An 18,798-nucleotide genomic window follows, 5' to 3' on the forward strand; every position below is an offset into this window, starting at 1 on the left:
TCCAAAACAGATCTTTTCAGAATAGCCCCACGTGCAAACCAACCTATTAAATCACCCATGCAATATTCATTCTGGACAACCTGAAGACAGATCAGTCTGAGGACCTCAAAAGTTAGTAGCAAAAGCTGCTGTCTACCCCGTGCCCTTTGTACAGGAGATCTTACCCAAAGGGCAGTTCATTTGGGTGATAAAACAAAGATTCACCAATATACAGATTCTTCTGCCCTTCAAAGGCACAGCATAGTGCCGAGGGCACTAGGAATTTACAGGTGGAACACCACCATTAACATTTAGCAGACACCCAGTCAGGATTTAGACCACACTGCACAAATTGGTTTGATCAACAGCACGTAACCCCAGAGAAACAGACCAGGCCACTCACGGTTCATGGCCCTCTGACGACATGCCACTGAAATGATGAAATGGTCCCCTCTTATCTAACCGCCACTTAAAATCCTTGCATGGAGGTCAGCACTTAGCACAAGTCCCACCCACGTGCTGTTTTGTCCCCCTTGATCTTGGATTGTGTAAGCTTTTTAGTATCACCAGCAAATGAACATGGATTTTTACTGTCCCAAACACAAATAAAACAGAACTGTTATTTTCATACTGTTCACTAAAGAACAGACTATTTTGTGTCTGCTGGAACCTTCTGTTGCCTACTTTTCCCTTTGGTACAGCAAAAGAAAAATATGCAAATTGAGGCGTGTTTGTAGTCATGGGAAAAATATGTTTAATACAGCAGTAGCACCAATTTACTAAAAAAAAAAAAAAAGTTATTTGCTTGCCTGTTAAATCAAACAAAATGATACCCGGTTTTGTGTGCGGCACAGAGGGGATGGGCCTGGTAGTTTCCTCCTGCTCCATTGAGCTTCTGGCTCATTTAATCTGACTTCTGCTGTGGTTGGAGTGCCACAAAAACTTTGATTTGTAAGTACCTGGAGTTTTCCTGCAAATTGTTTGCTACCAGTCTTCCAACCCAATCATCCTACCTCTTAGGTCTTGGCTGCAGCTCCCTGGAACCTGGTATGTGCACACCAAGTCTGGCCACTAGATTTCACCATTAAGGGACGTCGAAGGTCCCCTCCCCTCAGAAAACGGAGAACATGGCAGTTAAGAACTGTAAGGCCAGTCTGCCCAGTGTTACTCCTGGTGTATGCCGGCGATCCCAGCCGATGTCAGGTTCTCTTTACTTCACAACTAAGAATCCTCTGTGCATTTTTGGAATTTGTCTCCATCACCTCTCCTGGGAGGCCATTCTGTGCACCCCCCCCCCCCTTTTTCGTAAAGAAATGTTTTCTGATGTTGCTCCTGTGTCTGCCTCAGGTTCCCGTACGGCAACGTGCAGCACTGCCTCTGAGCCAGCAACCTCCTTTATTTTTAAGTCACTCCTAAAGTAAGATAGACATTTCCTTTTATCTCCCCCATAGCATGTTCAGAAAAGTAAGACGCAGATTAATTTAAAAGCTATTGCAGACATTGGCTCATTTTGGCAAATCTTGACTTTTGCTTCCATTGTGTAAAAGTTATGCAGACTGAGGCAATGAGATGGGTCCAGTCTGCTGATAATGGGCCACTACCCATCCATTTTCAGCTGGAGCGTCCATCTGACAGGTGTGACTGGGTGAAAATTATCAAGTCTGTCCAGTTTTCTGCGCCTTCGCCCTGCCACCAATCTCTGGCTTTTCCTACGTCTGCCTTCAAAACCTAGCCGAGAGGCTGGCAGCATTTCATACCTGCATCTGCCGCCTCCACCGTCCGGCTTCGACTCTGTGCAAATGGGACTCCCTAAACTATGGGTCAGCACTCAGTAGCACAAGGCCAAGGGACAGGAGATCAAGCAGTGGAGAGAGAGCACTGAACCCTGTATTGTTGGGGAGTAAGATTACAGTTACCCTCTGAAAAATGGGTCAAACCTTCCCACTGAACTCCAGAAACACTGAGTCTACAAAAGGAACTAATGTCATCCCTGTGTAGCACATCACAGCTCAAAGCTTCACCACCACTACAGAAGGAAAATAGCTTTAGAAAAGTACATCCTTGTCTCATCTCAATGCTGTCGCATCGGCACTGTGGCCACTTGTCTGGGGCTAACTCTGGTGCTCAGATGGGCGGTGCATCTCCTAACACCCGATGTTTTTGTGGGACAGGGGGCCCCGGACCTGTTCAGCTCTGGTGTTGCTTATCCTGGGATCCCAGGGAAGAAGCCCTCCTCCACTTCTCCAGGCAGTCTGTCTGTCCCAAAGACAAGTGGGATGAATGGTACTCAGACATCGGCATAAGAACTGGCGGCTTTGTCCCTTTGGCACATGATTTTTTTGGGTATGCTGCCTTTGGGCCCTGGACAACATATGACCACAGTCCCAGCAGTAGGCTCGGACATGTTCAGGCCCCAGGCAGAGGTGATAGTAGTTATGTCCATTGGTTATGCCAGTGTGGTAGTATTTGAAGTCTGGCGGTTTGGGTGCCATGTTAGCACTGAAAAGTGCTTTTTTTTTTTTGGAGAAATAGGAACTTGACATCTTTTCCCTCAACTAGCAGCATGGAAGACAGACAAGAGAAGATGGCAATTGAGCACACAGAGCAAGAGCTCTGATCTTGGAGAGAAGCTCCAGCCTGAGGCTGTCCCAGACAGACTAATTTAGCCCTGCTATCAATGGGAAAACTTAACTCCTAGTCTGAGGCGGAGTAAAATTTCCAGAGCTCATGTTAGAGTACAGGTCCTGGCACTATAAGCTATTTTATGCACAGAAACCCTGCTTTCTGCGCACACACACACAAAAGTTTCCCACATATAAAATATGATTTATGTACACAAAACACTTTCTGCACAGTGCACAGCAAAACATTAGGTGTTCCAAGTCTTTGCACACATTTTCCAGTTTATGCCCAATTTTTAAACACCCGATGCATTAACATATCATTAGCTTACTGCATCAGGAGTTTAAAAAAAATAAAAATGAGTGTGCAGTTAAAAAGGATGCTGAAATTCAGCACCCTTTTTAAATGCTCCCCTTCTTAAGATCTGCCCCAAGCTCTGCAGAAACACCAATATTCATACTATAAGTCTCTGTGGTCTGATTCATAGTAATATGAGCTGAGAGCAGAGGAAACCCTTCCTGCACACACATGGTAGTAAGCAAAAAAAAAAAAAAAAGAAAAGAAAAAAAAAAGCCCACTGCAAAAATGGAGCAGAAATACTGAATAGAAAAGCCACAATGCAACAGTGAAAACGTTATTCAGGGACTTCTCATGATCATGCGACAGTCAGTCACGCGCCACCCATCAGGGCTTTAAATAAAAAGGGAGAGCACGCTGACGCTTCAGCAGTACAGTTGGTCAAAAAGAGGCACTGTTCCTTCTCTGCCTGAACTCACACAGAATTATACTGCAACAAACTGTTCTGTAGTGGTTTCGAGTCTGAACTCCCAAGCAAATATACTCAAATCTAAATGGTTGAACTACACCCTTGAAAAATAAACCACCCCTGCCCCCATGCCATTACCTCTGCTTTTCTCTCCAGTTCCGAGAGGCACTTTCCATCCTGCCTGGATTCCGCTCAACATTTAGCAAGGCCTTAATGAGACCAAGATGCTTAATGTTTCCCCTCTACAAACTTACCCCCTCATTTATCAAAATGCTATAAGGCCTTAACGCATGCAAAAGCACCATATCGTATGGTGTGATGCAAATCAGAAAAAAAAGAGTTAGGGGTGGGAGTGGGCTGGGTTTACCGTTTTGCGAAGCCCTATCACACAGCTTTAATGCAGATTTTAGCCACAACGTTTTCAGTAGCGTTAAGCTGTGCGATAGTTTGCGTTACAGCTGTATCACCCATTGCAATGTTTTTCGTGGATGCTGGTTTTGGTAGTTTGAAGGTCCCAGAGAGCTAACCTAGCTATCAGGAACCTCAGACAAGAGGGAGAGGACTAGCCATCATGCCCTCACACTAGATAGGTATTTAAATCCCTATGGGAGGCCCATCTAGTAACTCGAGGTGAGGTTTAGGTATTAGTGTAGGGGTAAGGGGCCACTTTGAATGTCAAAGTGAGACGTAGGAACAGAACAGTGCTCTCTTGTGAACATTTGATGTAGTCCATCAAGATAGGTTGAGAGAATATTGCACAAATCTCATCTTTGGGTGAGTTTCCTCACTCCGAGGGTCATCAAATCTTCACAAGAGAGCACTGTTCTGTTCCTACGTCTCACTTTGACATTCAAAGTGGCCCCTTACCCCTACACTAGTACCTAAACCTCACCTCGAGTGACTAGGTGGGCCTCCCATAGGGATTTAAATACCTATCTAGGGAGAGAGCATTATGGCTAGTCTCTCTCATCCCCCCCCCCCCCCCCCCCAAGTGGTTGTATGTAGGAAATACCACATTCTGGCACTAGGAGGAAGTTCTGCCCATATTTCCTAAGGGTAAAGAGAAGCAGTAGATACTTATGGACATCTGGAGTTTGGGGAAGAGACAAGAAGAAAAAAAAAGTCAGAGACTCCCCGCCAGAGTGTCCTCCAAGGAGAACTGAAGTTAAGAGGAGTTTAAGGAAGGAACAAGCATTGGGTCCCAAGGTATTGTGCAAGGATATCCTTAAAGGAAGAGAACCCATCTAGTGCACCACACAAAAACCTCATTTTTCCATCCAAGGGAAAACAGGGGACCCCTGGGACAAATACAAAGGGACCTCAGAGACAAGGTTATTGTTGGATTTGATTTTCTGCCTTAATTATGGATGCTACCAGGAAAAAAAAAACTGTCTGGTGCCAGTTAATTTATATTTGCTAAGTTGAAGCGGAAATCTATTTTGAAACACCCAAATTGTGGTCCTGTTTATTGCCAAATAAATAGGTAAAGAGCTGAGCACAATAACAATCAGAGAGACTTGCCATACAGCTTGGGTTCTAGAGAAGCCATGCCAGGAACAGAGTAGGACCTCAACCACCAAGAGAGGTGCTACAAGAGCTCGTCATTTAATGCTTCTCCTTTGGCCATGCTTGTAATGCAATTGTGACTCCAGTGGGGGTGAGAGCACGGAGTAAACCCACCTCTTCACCAGGTTACACAGGTTCTCCACCTCAGACAAAGGGCCAAAAAAGGAACCATCCTCAGATCACAGCTCAAATTCAAAACACTTGGACTCTAAGCCAAAGAGAAGCAATACTATGTTTCCAGACCAACCATTTAGGCAACAGTCTAACCTTGGATGCTATTCTATGTCGGGTGCCGGTATAGCATGGCTCCCACAGTGGTGCTACAGCTCCTGGTGCCACTGTTCCCAGTTACTGATGTAATGCAAGCCATGTGGCTGTGAAGCTCAAGAAAAGGGATGGGCAAGAAAGCAAGCTGTGAAACAGCACTTGTGCAGATTTGGAAAGGACCCAAATGGGATGATTTGGTCCTTCTAAATAAAAGAGCACTAACAAACATTTAATATGAATGAAAGTTGTATAAAGTCATCAACTTTACCTCTCTTGCAAAGCAACAAAATAGAATCCATCTTCACATGCGTTTCCAATTTTATGAAAATTAGATTTGTTAAATATTTTTGTACAGAGGCAATTTAGTCCTGGGGGAATTCTGCGCTACTGCGGAGTGCAGAATTGCCAAATTCTGTGCAGAAAATGGTAGAGGAGACCCTGGCATGCTGCGCTCTGCTTGCGGCGAAGATGAAGGCCCCAGTGAGCGAGAGAGAACGCCTATATGAGGAGATTGTGAGGTCATGTGTATGCAAGGGTACAACCTGTGTGAAGGGATTGTGAATGTGTGAGAGCCTGTGTGAAAGGGTGCATGAGAGAGAGACATAGGTAGCCTGTGTGAGGATGTATGCATGAGAGAAAGGGAGCTTGTGTGGGTGTGTATGCAAGAGAGGGCCCTGTATGAGGGGATGTATGTGTGCAAGAGAGTGAGGGAGCCTGTATGAGGGTGTGTGTATGTGCACTAGAGAGAGGAGGTGTGTGTGTGTGTGTGTGGCAATACTGAGAACAGGGTCAAACTCTGGAACTGGTAATAGAGTGGAAGGGGTTGAGCCTAAAAGGTGGAGGGGAGAGAGATACTGGCAGGTGGAGGAGTTGGGGCCCGAGAGGGCAAAGTGGCCAGGGGAGTAGGGAGAGAGTGAGTGGAAGGGACACTTACGTGAATTGAGGGAAATTCTGCATCTCTAAGTAATTACATTTTAAATGAATACAGAAAATGTTAAAGACTGGGCAAAGGCAAAAGGAGAGAAGGGCAGAGTACACAGCACACATGCATAGAAAATATAAAAATCGAAAATAAAATGTGTGGCAAACAATATTACTGGTCAAGAGTGCATACACATCAGTGGTACATAATTCCAAGCATGAAATAAGGACCCCTCCAACGTTGACCTTTATCCTCTGTCTTCTTGGAATGAAACTTATGGAAAGTTTGGCCCCCCCGGACACAGCCCTGATGTGTGTCAGGGTCCTTATTTCATACTTTGGATTCTTTTGTGTTTAAAACTATGTACCACTGATGTGTATGCACTCTTGACCAGTAATATTGTTTGCCACACATTTATTTTCAATTATATATTACTTAAAGACAGTCATGTAAATTGTGTTATTTTGACCAAATATAAAGTTTGCAGAATTCCCCCAGGAGTAGCAGTTAGATCGATATGAAGACCACAGCTGCTAGCCGTCCCTACTATGACCCCCTTCAGTGCTGAAGTGCACAGATATACCCCATTAATACCTGGCAAAAATCAGTCTTAGAACTAAGCAATGTAAATAAAAAAGGGTGAGTTTCACTAAAATGGGTTTAGGATATTGATACAAGGCATTAGACAGGTATATAAGAGGATGGACTGGTTGTTTACCAGGAAAGCAGAATGGAAATCTTATTTTATTAAATAGTTTGGAGGCCACAGAAGTGATAAAAACATTTGAAGTTTCTGAGAAGCCCTCTCTCAGTAACCTTGCCACTTCCTCTCAGCTGTACAGTCTCAGGCACAGCCTGTGTGCCCTGACAGAGGGATTGTCACCAGGCACCACTCCATTCTCCATGCCAGGCAGAGAAGATCACCAGTAGCTGACACTGTACAAGCACCCGAGACTGCTCAAGGGCCAGCTTAAGGCTGAAGCAATGGTTTATTAACATGCTTATAACAAATCAAAGTTTCTAAGCAGTTTAACAAAAGAACATTCATAAAAAACAAAGACTGACAGTCAATACATAAGAAAATAACTATTATGAAAATTTCCATCTAACTACCTTCAGTTTATAGTTCACATTCCAGAATTTTATGCAGTTGACTGCTCCCTGCTGGCTACATATCATCGGGAAATGCTTGAGAACAAGGATTTTAATAGCTTCCTGAACTTTAAAAGAGGATTCCTCCTTCAGACTGCAGGGAAAGAATTACATAAAACAGGACTTTGGACATAGAAAAACTTTTCCCTAGATTCATATTTAAGTGAATAATTCTTGGTGAAGGAACATTAAAAAAAAAAAACCTGACACCTACTACTAACATACATACTACTCATCTAGCAAACACATCCAAGCCTGGCAAATAATAGATGACCTAGAAACCTCCACATGGCCACCCTGAAATCCCACAAATGCAATTCCATCGCATTCCCCCCTCCTCCACTGTAACCGATGGGAGAGAGAGAGAGAAAGAAAGAGAGAATACATGTTTTTTTGTAGCCAGGTATGGATGCAAATATCAATATATTTGCTACAAAACGTGTGCATGCATAGGTCTCCAAATCCAATGTTAAGACTGAAGTACAAAAATGTTTTAAACTGGTACTGGCCTGCAGGAAGTACCAGCCCTCCAAGGAATCCAGCCCCCACCATATATAGAATTCCCACACCTACAGATACAGTCGCCTGCTCGTGACTGAATTCTCTGTCTGCCACCTCAATACATCGACTGAAATTTTCAGCATTTTTGCTGCATTATGTAACAAAAGCAACACACTGGCCTTTTCTTTTTTAAATAAAAAGCTAGATTTACTGAGGAAAGGCCAACACCATAGAAAGCACCAGAAAGTATACAAAGGGACAAGAGATCAACTTCTCAGTGCAGTCTATTATGTTCCGGGTGCATCCAACAAGAAACGTTAACATCCGCCACATGATCATCCAGTGAGCTGAAGTGGCTTGGATGTCTAACGCCTGCCTTCTCAGGTGCAAGTTTTGAGCTGGAGCTCGAGGAAGGGAAGGGAAGGGCCCCCCCGCTTTATGATCCAATAGCGAATTAGTAGCACAAAAAGAGAACATCTCAAACGATTATTACGTGCGGTCTTCGACAGAGACCTGTCCTTCTCCTGGAAAACCTCTGATGTTCAGTTTACAAACAAACAGTGCCAGCTGAATGCAAAGTTACAAGCAAGTCAGGCATAAAGAGGGAACTTTGTTTTCAGTTTTTATTTTATTTTTCCTGGGAATTTCAATGTTTAAAAAAAAAAAAAAGTCTGGAAAAATCATTGTGGTAGAACATGAGGAAAAAAACCCCAAAAAACAGTGGAACTGTCATTTTTCCATCATCATTATTATTATTATTTTTTTTTACTACAACACTGAAATTCCCAAGAAAAATAAAGTGAATAAAAGTATGGATAAACTATGGATGGAATAAACTCCTGGCAGCACCCTGGCTCTCCTCCATGCCAGTGGGATGTTGTCGAAAGAAAAGAGAAAAGGCAATGTCCTTTCGTGGATTACAAACTGGTTAAAAAAAAGACAGGAAAGAGTAGGATTAAATGGTCAATTTTCTCAGTGGAAAAGAGTAAACAGTGGAGTGCCTCAGGGATCTGTACTTGAACCGGTGCTTTTCAATATATTTATAACTGACCTGGAAAGGAATACGACAAGTGAGGTATATACCCATGCACAACACCATATATATATGCATATAGGGAAAAATAACCCTTGCTGTAGTTACACAATGTTAGGTTCCATATTAGGAGCTACCACCCAGGAAAAAGATCTAGGCATCATAGTGGATAATACTTTGAAATAGTCAGCTCAGTGTGCTGCAGCAGTCAAAAAAGCAAACAGAATGTTAGGAAGGGAATGGTTAATTAATAAAATGGAAAATGTCATGCCTCTGGTTATTCCAGCAAGCATATACAGAAGAATAGAGGACACAAATGAATCCATAGGCAATGACAGATTTTGAGAGACTTTAAATATTTCTATTTCTTCACTGTTTTTAATCTTTTTAAAGGTAGCATTTTATTCCTATTGATGGTAATTTTATATTTTTAGATTATAGTTTTTAGTCATTTATAATATTATAATATGTATTGTTTTTCTTCTAACTATTCTTTTGTTATTATTATATTTGAATTTTGTGAACCGTTGAGATGGATTTCTCCATTCAACGGTTTATAAAACAGCTTAAATAAATAAATAAATAAATAAACAAACAAACAAACTCCATGGTGAGACTGCACCTTGAATATGTATACAATTCTGGTCGCTGAATCTCAAGAAAGATATAGTTGCAATGGAGAAGGTCAACCAAAATGATAGGGGAGCTGTGCCATCCCCTTTATGAGGAAATGCTGAAGAGGTTAGGGCTGTTCAGCTTGGAGAAGAGACGGCTGAGGGGGGATATGATAGAGGTCTTTAATGAGTAGATGTGAATCTGTTATTTACACTTTCGGATAATAGAAGGACTAGGGGGCATTCCATGAAATTAGCAAGTAGCAACATTTTAAGACTAATCTGAGAAAATTCTTTCACTCAACGTACAATTAAGCTCTGGAATTTGTTGCCAGAGGATGTGGTTAGTGCAGTTAGTGTAGCTAGGTTCAAAAAAGGTTTGGATAAGTTCTTGGAGGAGAAGTCCATTAACGGCTATTAATCAAGTTTACTTAGGGAATAGCCACTGCTATTAATTGCATCAGTAGCATGGGATCTTCTTAGTGTTTGGGTAATTGTCAGGTTCCTGTGGCCTGGTTTGGCCTCTCTTGGAAACAGGATGCTGGGCTTGATGGACCCTTGGTCCGACCCAGCATGGCAATTTCTTATGTTCTTTGTATTTTTGACATAACACCTCTATATTGATCCATGGTGCGATTATGCCTGAGTATTGTGGGTAGTTCTGGTCGTCCCATCTCAGATATAGCAGAACTAGAAGAGTTACAGAGAAGAGCAACAAAAATGATAAAAAGGTTGGAATGATTTATGAGGAAAGCCTAAAGAGGTTAGGGCTGTTCAGCCTGGCAAAAAGAACGGAAGGGATATTATAGAGGTTTATAAAATCATGAGTCGGGTGGAATCATGAATGGTAGCAGATTTACACCATTGGAGAAAGTATTTTTTCACTCCATGCACAATCAAGCTGTGGTGGAGTTCATTGCCAATGTGGTGAAGGCATCCAGCAGGGGTGGGATACAAGTTTGTGAAGGAAAAGCCCTTAAACAGTTCTTAGACAGACTTGGGGAAAGTCAGTGCATATTCCTGGGAGTGAGATACAAGAAACAGATCGATTTTGGGGGGGGGGGGGGGGGGGGGGGGCGGGGCGGTGAGATCTGCCAGCTACTTATGACCTGGGCTGGCCACTGTCGGGCAGGATGGACCTTTTGTCTGACCCAGCATAACTCATGATCCAGCAGTTTCAAACAGCTCCTTCAGGCTTCCCCCTCGATCAGAACCCACCTCTATTGGACTACAGCGCCATAAGCCTTTGTTTGCAGCTATCCTGAGTTTTTCCTCTCTTTTATAGAACACCCGCCTCCCCACCCAGGCTCTCTCTGGAACTCAATATATTAATTAATCCTAAAATCCAACCAGCAGGTGTCACAGTTGAATGAGGTGGAGACTCCCTCCCGCTAAGAACGTTATCTCCCCAGAATCTCCAGGTCCAAGAGACAGAAGGTTGTACCCACTTCCCCCCCCCAGCACTACCAGTGAGCCACCAGTCTGGCTGAAGTGTTGTATCCCAGACATCTGTGCTTATAATCATACTAGCAGTGTATAATTGCACAAGGAGAGGGCAAACATGTGTGGACTCCTCCGCCCATCCTTGCAGCATTTTCCCACAGGATGCTTGAAGAATCTCTCAAGTAGGTCAGGCAAAGGGAAAAAGATTACCAGCAGATAAAATACTCCATAATCTAACTCCTTAGCTACAAAAATTCTTAGTGGAAATACACTAATAACACAAAAAAAAAAAAAAATACAGGGAGGTTTTTTGTTTGGCCAAAAGTGCAGAAAACCATAAATTGATCATAAGAGTTATGCTCCCAGCTATTACTCCCAGCCCAAGAAAGACCTCTAATCCCAAAAGAGTATGTGCTTTAACCAGCCGTTTTATTGGTTTCCTTTAAACATTTTATGTAGCACGCCACTGGGTTCCCTGCTAAAATATAGCTTGGAAGCTACACTAGAGAGGTAGAGTAACCCTTTAGTTCACAGCACCTCCCTCCCCCTGTGAGTGAGGCTGTCATACTGCTTGCTGCCTGTTTCCTATACAAGGTCAGGACACCTTGTGGATGCGTGGGGTTTTAGTTGAACACCAGAGCAGGTGTGCCCCGATGTACCGGGAGGTGTGTCGCAGAGCCAGCAGAATATTCATCTTTCCATCTCTTATTAGGTATGACAGGAAGCTGCTCTTGCTTCCTTTACTTCCTGGCCCAGTGGGAGGTTATTCCCTTCTCTTTCACCCAGATCAGAGTGAGATCACCAACTCCTGTTCATATGGATCCGGCAGGACACCAACTTTATCTTCCTCTGCCTGGCCTGGCAGTGAGGCTGTTGATGCTCTCTTCAGCCCATGGGGCCTGGATGTGAAAGCAGGAGCATGAGGAAGAGAGGTGCATGCTCTGTAGATCCGCTGCTGCTGCCTCATCTTCTCAATGCTTCTTGCCCTCATCTGCTGCCGATGAAGAAGGGGGAAGATGTACTGGGCAGAAAGGCAAGGGTGGGGGCTCCTAGGCAGGGAAGAGAGTTGGGAGGTATGGGGCAGCTTGGTTGGGGAATGCCGAGCAGGAAGAGGTGGTCAGACGTATTCTGGGTAGGGATGATTGAGTAGTTGGGAGAAGAGAGGGGTGATGGGGTAGAAGGGCCATAATGTCTGTTTTAAGAATATGCATTTCTTTTCTTTGAACATTGCTTAGTGTAGGAGGAAATATATTTCTGTTTCTAGTTTTGCACTGCATGCAAAAGGTCTTGGGGTTTCTATTCCAGGTTGTTTCCACATTTATAATTTGTGGTATTTTATTCCATTTTAGGTGAAGGCAGGTCTGTCTGTGTCCGAGATGAGGTACTTTACATCAGCCTTATTTGTTGTATTTTCTCAATATTATATTGCACTAGTGATGAGCTGCTGCCTTTTCATGGATAAGGCTATTGCTGTTTCATTTCTTGGAGTTAATGCTGCTGAGATATGGCAGGTTTGATAGACAAGTACAGCATGGGGTTTGTTTATATTATTTTACAATGCACCTGGTAGTAGAGGGAGTTTGTGATGCTGTTATTAAGATGACACCAGAATCAGAATATCATTTTTGTATGGTGAGCTATACAGGGAAATGTCTTAATTCTGCTCTGCACTCATTGGCAGGAAGCAGGAGATTCCTGTGAAAGCAGAGTAAATGCTTAGCCAGGGTGGCCCATGGAAGAGTAGCCCGCCTCCAATACCAGTGCTACGCAGGCAGGCTACTTTTCCATGGGCCACCCTGTATTTAGTCATATGATGGTCATGTATTCAGTGTATCAAGCATGTGAGCATCATCTCTCAGGTACATCGATAGAAAAAAAAGCAAACAAAAATGGTTGAGAGCCACTGCATTAGAGAATGAACAATGTCTTTGAGTTCCAGATTTTTGCTTAAGGAGGCAGCCTAGGCTTCACACACTGACTTGAATTAGGTGAAGTTTTCTCTTTTGGAAGAGGGAAGAGCTGAAGTGTTTTGTATTGTAACTTTGAAAGACGTTTTCACCCTTCATTCCACTGCAAGCGATTTCAGTTTTTTTTTCCAGTCTCTCTCCAAGTGAGAGACCAAATCCACTTAACCAACTCTGGAGTACATCTCTGGCATTAATCCAGTGCCCGAGACGCGTACAGGTGCCAAAAGGAAAGGAAAGACGTGGAACCCATCCTTCTTATAACCACTCAGATAACTATCTGGTATCCACGGATTGGAGAAGGCAGTGGCATGCAGGTACAGCTGGAGTAAAGAGGGGATGACCAGGACATTCAAGTCAAGGTATTAAAAAAATGGGGGATCTCCCATGAAGAAATTTTAACGACCACCGGAGCAGAGAGGGAACTGTTTTGAGAACTTATTACTGAAGATAATCCAGAGTCACAGATTTACTACAAGTAACTGTTTTATGGATAAGAAAAGGAGAGAGAGTCTTGTAAGAATGATCATATTGTCTTCGTAAAGAACTGTCGGTAAAAGTTGTGGGGTAACCCTCATCTGTTTCCAGCATGGATTACTACTAAATACTGCGAGAGAACACCCAGGGCGATATCCTCACCCCAGAACCAGGTAGGCCTGAGGCTATTTCAATGGTACGGGACATGAACAGAACTTTAGCGCCAGGAATAGGTGTCCGTCCCCCCATGGAACTCCAATGCCAGGGTTACTTTTTTTTTTTTTTTTTTAAAGATAGTATGGTACATGACCTTTCTTGCAAACATTTCACTGGTTATCCAGTCACATAAAAGTTAGCAGTAACAGTTCATAATCTAATGAACATATCCTCTCCAGTTTGCATTGCTACATGGACTACACAAAATCTTAGATCTGCAAACCGACTTCCATTGGATGTTCCAGCTGCAAGACGCCTGTCTAGCACTTCCTCGCAAAAAAGGTCTTTTCTATTGCTGGCCTAAGTACCTGGAATTCACTCCCCCTAGCAGTCTGATCTATCACAGATCCTAAAGACTTAAAAAAAAAAAAAAAAAAAAAAGGACCTAAAAACAAATCTTTTTCAGCAGATCTTTAACTCTCAGAATTGTACACTCTAGGTAATCTGACTTGTAACTATCGTAATAGTTAAAGACTTAGGTATATTTTTGTGTCTTAAACCTTACTCTACTCCTTTGGTATGCTACGTTTTGTTGTATCTTAATTATGAGGGGCTTTTTTTGTAATCCACCCTGAACTTTGGAGGGTATAGTATATAAGGTTTGTTTTGTTTTTAAATAAATTTCTCTCTCATAGCTATCCATAATAAATGAATCCCACAGGAAGTGCAGAGAAATCAGCAGTTCTTGACATAGTGAGACTGGGTAGATTTCAGCAATTCTTAGGCCCAAACCTTTCCTCTACCTACACGGAGGCTGAACTCTCGTAAAACAGACCTAAATCCCATGCACAACGCAAATGCCAGTAAAAACTAGCCTATGTGAAGAGTGAATGTTTAATCTCTTTTCATATCACTAGATTTATTACCTGAAGCTATAAAACATCTATTTGTTTTCCACCTTACCAGCTTGATTCCACTTTTATGGCAAAATTTTTACAGCAACATGCAGTGAACACAGAACTTTGAGAGTCCTATGCCACGCATCCACCAGAGAGGTAATGCGGTCTCCTATCCCACAGTAATTCTCCTCCTGCCGCTTGTAATGACCCAACACTTAGTGGACAAAGGGATATCCAGAGCAGGTCAAGCTAGTCCTATACTTTTTAACTCACATCACAAGACATTCTCTGATCGTTACATGTTTTTCATACTCAGAAAACAGGACAAGCCTAGAGTACTTTGGAAAGGCATCACACTCGGAGTGCACCAGCTTCTGTACCCTATGCCAGCTAGCAGGGGGTGTGTGTGATCGCCATAGCTCTCAACAGCTCCACACACTCAAAGAGTGTCAGGTGGCCAGTACAAAGACACCAAACCAGCATCCCAGTGGCTCTGGGAGGTACCACAATCACTTTCAGCTTGGCATCCTCAAAAGCAAAAAAACATTCGTAGCAAAAATGTTAAGAGGCCACTCCGATTTTCTGCTCAGTAAATGAACAAAAAGCAGATTACATTGAAAAGCTTTCAAACATCAATGAAGGCATGCTAAGAGCACCATTCACATTTTGGCTCACCAATAAAACAAACAGCAGCGAGAAGGCTGCATTCTTGCAATCTGTTGGTTTTCCTTTGAGACAGTGTCCGCATGCTTCTTAAAAACCAAAACCAAACAAAAAAAAAAGTACACCTCCAGCCTTGTATGTGACGCATCATCCAGCATTTCTGCTCTATCGCCTTCCACATCCAGGGGAAGTGCCAGAGCAATCTTCGCTCCAGGAGATATGTCCAACATTGACTTTTCGTCATCCACAGGAAGAGCAACTTCAGCCCTGATCCCACCTAGGATTGGACCCAGGTCTCAAAATGCCTGCCAAGGCTCAGCGCAACCCATTGGGACAATAAAGAAAATAGGACAGGGCAGGACAAAAAAAAAAAAGAAGAAGTCTTGTACAGATACAAATCTGAACCAGTCAGGATGGGTGGAAAAGGAAACTGACACAGCATAGGATAGTCATAGTCACACTGGGCCAAGCTTTCCTTTTCAGTTGGCCCAAGATATAACAGTAGCTCCAGAGCCACCACTATTCTTAGTAAAAAAAAAAAAAAAAAAATTCTCAGAATTAGAGTAACTCTTAGCAAAACACGTTCTCACTCTACTGGGATCTGCCCACACCCAAGATATTATATAAGGAAAAATGTCTTGAGCTGCAACAACTGCTAATAACAGCTTCTAATAACTGCTCAAATTCCAAGTGATTATGAAGGCCTTAAACCATGGGGGCCTTTGGCAATGTGGGCCACTTCACCCCCCCCCCTAAAAATTGCCGCCGCCCCCCCCCCCCCAAACTCCTCTAGCAGCTGCCTCACCCTGTCGCCAAAACAAAGGACCCATGAGCTGCTGGTAGAACCCAATCTGCTGGGCTGCGAAGAAAACGAGAGGCTCAGCGGCAGAGCCATAGCTAGCCTATGGCTGATATGGCCTCGGCCATAGGTGCCAACTACCATTTAACTGTTAAGCTGCTTCCCCTCCATCTGATACACAGCTTTTTGGCAAGAACTGCTGTGTCTGTTTCAGAGCCCCTCTGGAAAGAAACATTAGCCTCCCCCCCTCACCTCAGCAGTCAGAAGGTGCAGCCCATGGAGTTGCACTCTAGCAGTGAGAAGCAGCGCAGCTGTGGAGCCGCACTAATCTCCCACCCCAGCAGGGACGAGGCTGAAAGAAACAGAATCAGCCTTCCTCTCCCCTCCCCAGAGTCAAAAGAAGCATTGCCGAGGAGTCAAAAGCAGAAACAGCACTGACTTGAGGCCTCCCAACCCCCTTTCTCACTTCAGCAGTCAGGAGTGTGGCCTGCAAGAAGCATCGGCCACCCCACCCCATCAGGTGCGAGCATGGCTTATAGGATGGAAAGCAGCAGCAGCTGCCTTCCACTCTCCCTCCCCACAATCATGAACAGCAGGGCCAGAAGTTTAGAAGCAAAAGACAAGAGTCTAGTGGCCGTCCAGACTGCAGGATCTGCTGTTGCCCCAGGGAGGAAAAAAAATGAGTGAGAGAGCACATGACAGCATGTGTAGGGGTATGTATGTATCTATGTGCATTTGAGATAGAAGAGAAAATTTGTATGCAACAACCCCTGCGCCCTTATAAATCAGCAACGATCTCAGGACATCTGGAAATCAAAAATTCCAGGTTTGAAGATGGATTTTTTTTTATATCCTTATTGGTTTATTGGGTGTTATGCCAGATCATTAGATACATCAAATATTTCCATTTGTACACCTAGAAACACCTGATACCCTTGCACTAGGCTGGTAGAAAATTTGCCTCACACAGACCCCTATCATTCACCCATCCCCCACTTCTCCAGGGTCAAATGCTGGGGAAACATGGGAGACAGGTGGTAGAGTTCCTGGAAACAGGAGGGTTGCCAGCTTCCTAGAAATTCTGAGTTATCACAGACTACTCCTCTGAGAATTCTGGCCCACTTTTGCTGTTTCTGCAGTATGTCAACTCACCGAAAGGACCAGACTATAAAGAGACCCGACCTCCCTTGCCATTTTTGATGATTTGACTTGTTCCGTGCTTTGGGTGGGGGCACCATCTCATCCCTCGTCTCAGGCAGCAGATTCCCTTGAGCCGCCCCTGCTAAGCAGCATGTACTTTGCAGTCTCCAAATCTATTGCCTCTTCAGCTCTTTCAGTGGAGCAGGACTGTTTAGAGAGTTTTCCTTAGACACCATACACAAAAACCCAAGGAACTCTAAATACAAAGCGAGTGCAAAGAGCCAACAAGAGAGGCCAACGAATTCCGACTCCATGGTCCAAAACTGAGAGAGCTTCACTGCCGCACTACTGGGTCTACAACCAGGCAACCGAGGGCACATTTCAGTCAGCTGATCAAGGCAGCAATGATTTGCAGAATTAATCTGCTCTTCTTTTAAATATGTTTTTATATTGCAATTAAAATCAAATACATTTCTTGCACGCCCGAGTACTTTGTGATGATCCACTTGTTAGGATAAAACCTACACGAGACAAGATACATTTACAAATAGAATTCACTCCCAAAATTTACACTTAATGAGAAAAGCCACGAGAATTCCATGCTTACAAGTTCTACCATATGACTTTTTTTTTTTTTAAATTTCTAAACTGTAAAGAACTATTTTCCTGCAGTTGCTCATCCCCTCCTAAAACATAAACTTACAAACGTGTCTGCGCGTGATCCCACGTGAGAGTCACCGGTCTGGCCCCCCTGGCAAACCGGAAGGGAGCCAAGGCTGCCCGGGGGACCCGGCGCGAGGCACCGCACCGCGGCCAAGGGGGGGGGGGGGGGGAGGCCAGGAAAAAGAGAAAGTCCCTGAAGGCAGCAGCTCGAGCCGGCACCTCCAGCCCCATCCATCCCCGTCAGCAGCTGCCACACTTACCCGATCTCATGTTATAGCCTTGGGAAAGCTAAAACGAACATAGCGCAAGCACCACTCACCTCTCCGGGGAGCAGAGCGACCAGGAGAGCAACCCCGAACAGGACCACGAGTTGGGGGCCGCAGCTGCCCATGGCCAATAGAGACCCCCACGATCAGCGGGGAAACTAAAGTAAGGCCAGATGCGAATCTCCTCCCGCGGGCAACCGTGAGGCCGCAATCACCGCCCACTCCGGCTCTTCCAGCCAATCATGCACTCGCTCCTAGCGCCACGATCCCTCCCCCAAGCCCCTCCCCTTAGGCAGCGAAGCCGCTCCTCCTCTGTTTCCTGCTTCCGGTGGGAGAGGATTAAATCTCTCGCCACCTAGTACAAGTGACGTGTTAGGGCGCGCTGTAGTGATGGGGGATAGAGGGTAAATCAGCTGTGGTTAGTGATCGAAGTCTGTTTTATTAGAGACGTGAACTTCCCAAGTATTAACGGCAGTCTTATATTTTTCTTTTTCTAGCTTCAGGTTTTCCGTGATCTGTATTTCTGCGTTCTGTACTGACAAAGCGTAATGACTGAGCCTAGATCCTATCTCTGAGTTATAATATCCTGTTATTTTTCACTTATAATTGCAGTTAACCCTTTCAGATCTGCATTAATCCCTACATATGTGAAATCAAGGGATTTTAAAAAATATTTTAATTTTTTTCAAGCAAGTCCAAGTAGATAAAGATTACTCGTCTCCAGTGCTTGCCATAGATGTATTGTTAGTCCAATAAAAAGCTTTCACCTACATTGTTGACCGTTAATTCTATCAATCAAGATAACTCACAGTGTGCATTTAATCAAGATAACTCACAGTGTGCATTTAAGAAAATATTCTGAAAACCGTAACAAGCAATATAAATATATACATAGTTTGTCTATAA

At 43.9% G+C, this 18,798-nt stretch overlaps 1 protein-coding gene across 2 annotated transcripts in view; it reads right to left on the reverse strand.

The window, feature by feature from the left end:
* The window catches only part of NPC1 (NPC intracellular cholesterol transporter 1), a 108,582-nt gene extending 90,468 nt beyond the window's left edge, over positions 1–18,114 (reverse strand). For both annotated transcript variants that reach the window (XR_003854783.1, XM_029591131.1), the window contains exon 1: positions 17,946–18,114. Coding sequence is in view for 1 of the 2 variants with exons in the window: in XM_029591131.1 (XP_029446991.1) it covers positions 17,946–18,017 (72 nt within the window). In the remaining variant the exon portion in view is untranslated. The remainder of the gene's footprint in view (positions 1–17,945) is intronic.
* Positions 18,115–18,798: the final 684 nt, after the last annotated feature.

Source organism: Rhinatrema bivittatum, chromosome 2 (genome assembly GCF_901001135.1).
Source record: "Rhinatrema bivittatum chromosome 2, aRhiBiv1.1, whole genome shotgun sequence".
NCBI classification, from domain to species: Eukaryota; Metazoa; Chordata; class Amphibia; order Gymnophiona; family Rhinatrematidae; genus Rhinatrema; species Rhinatrema bivittatum.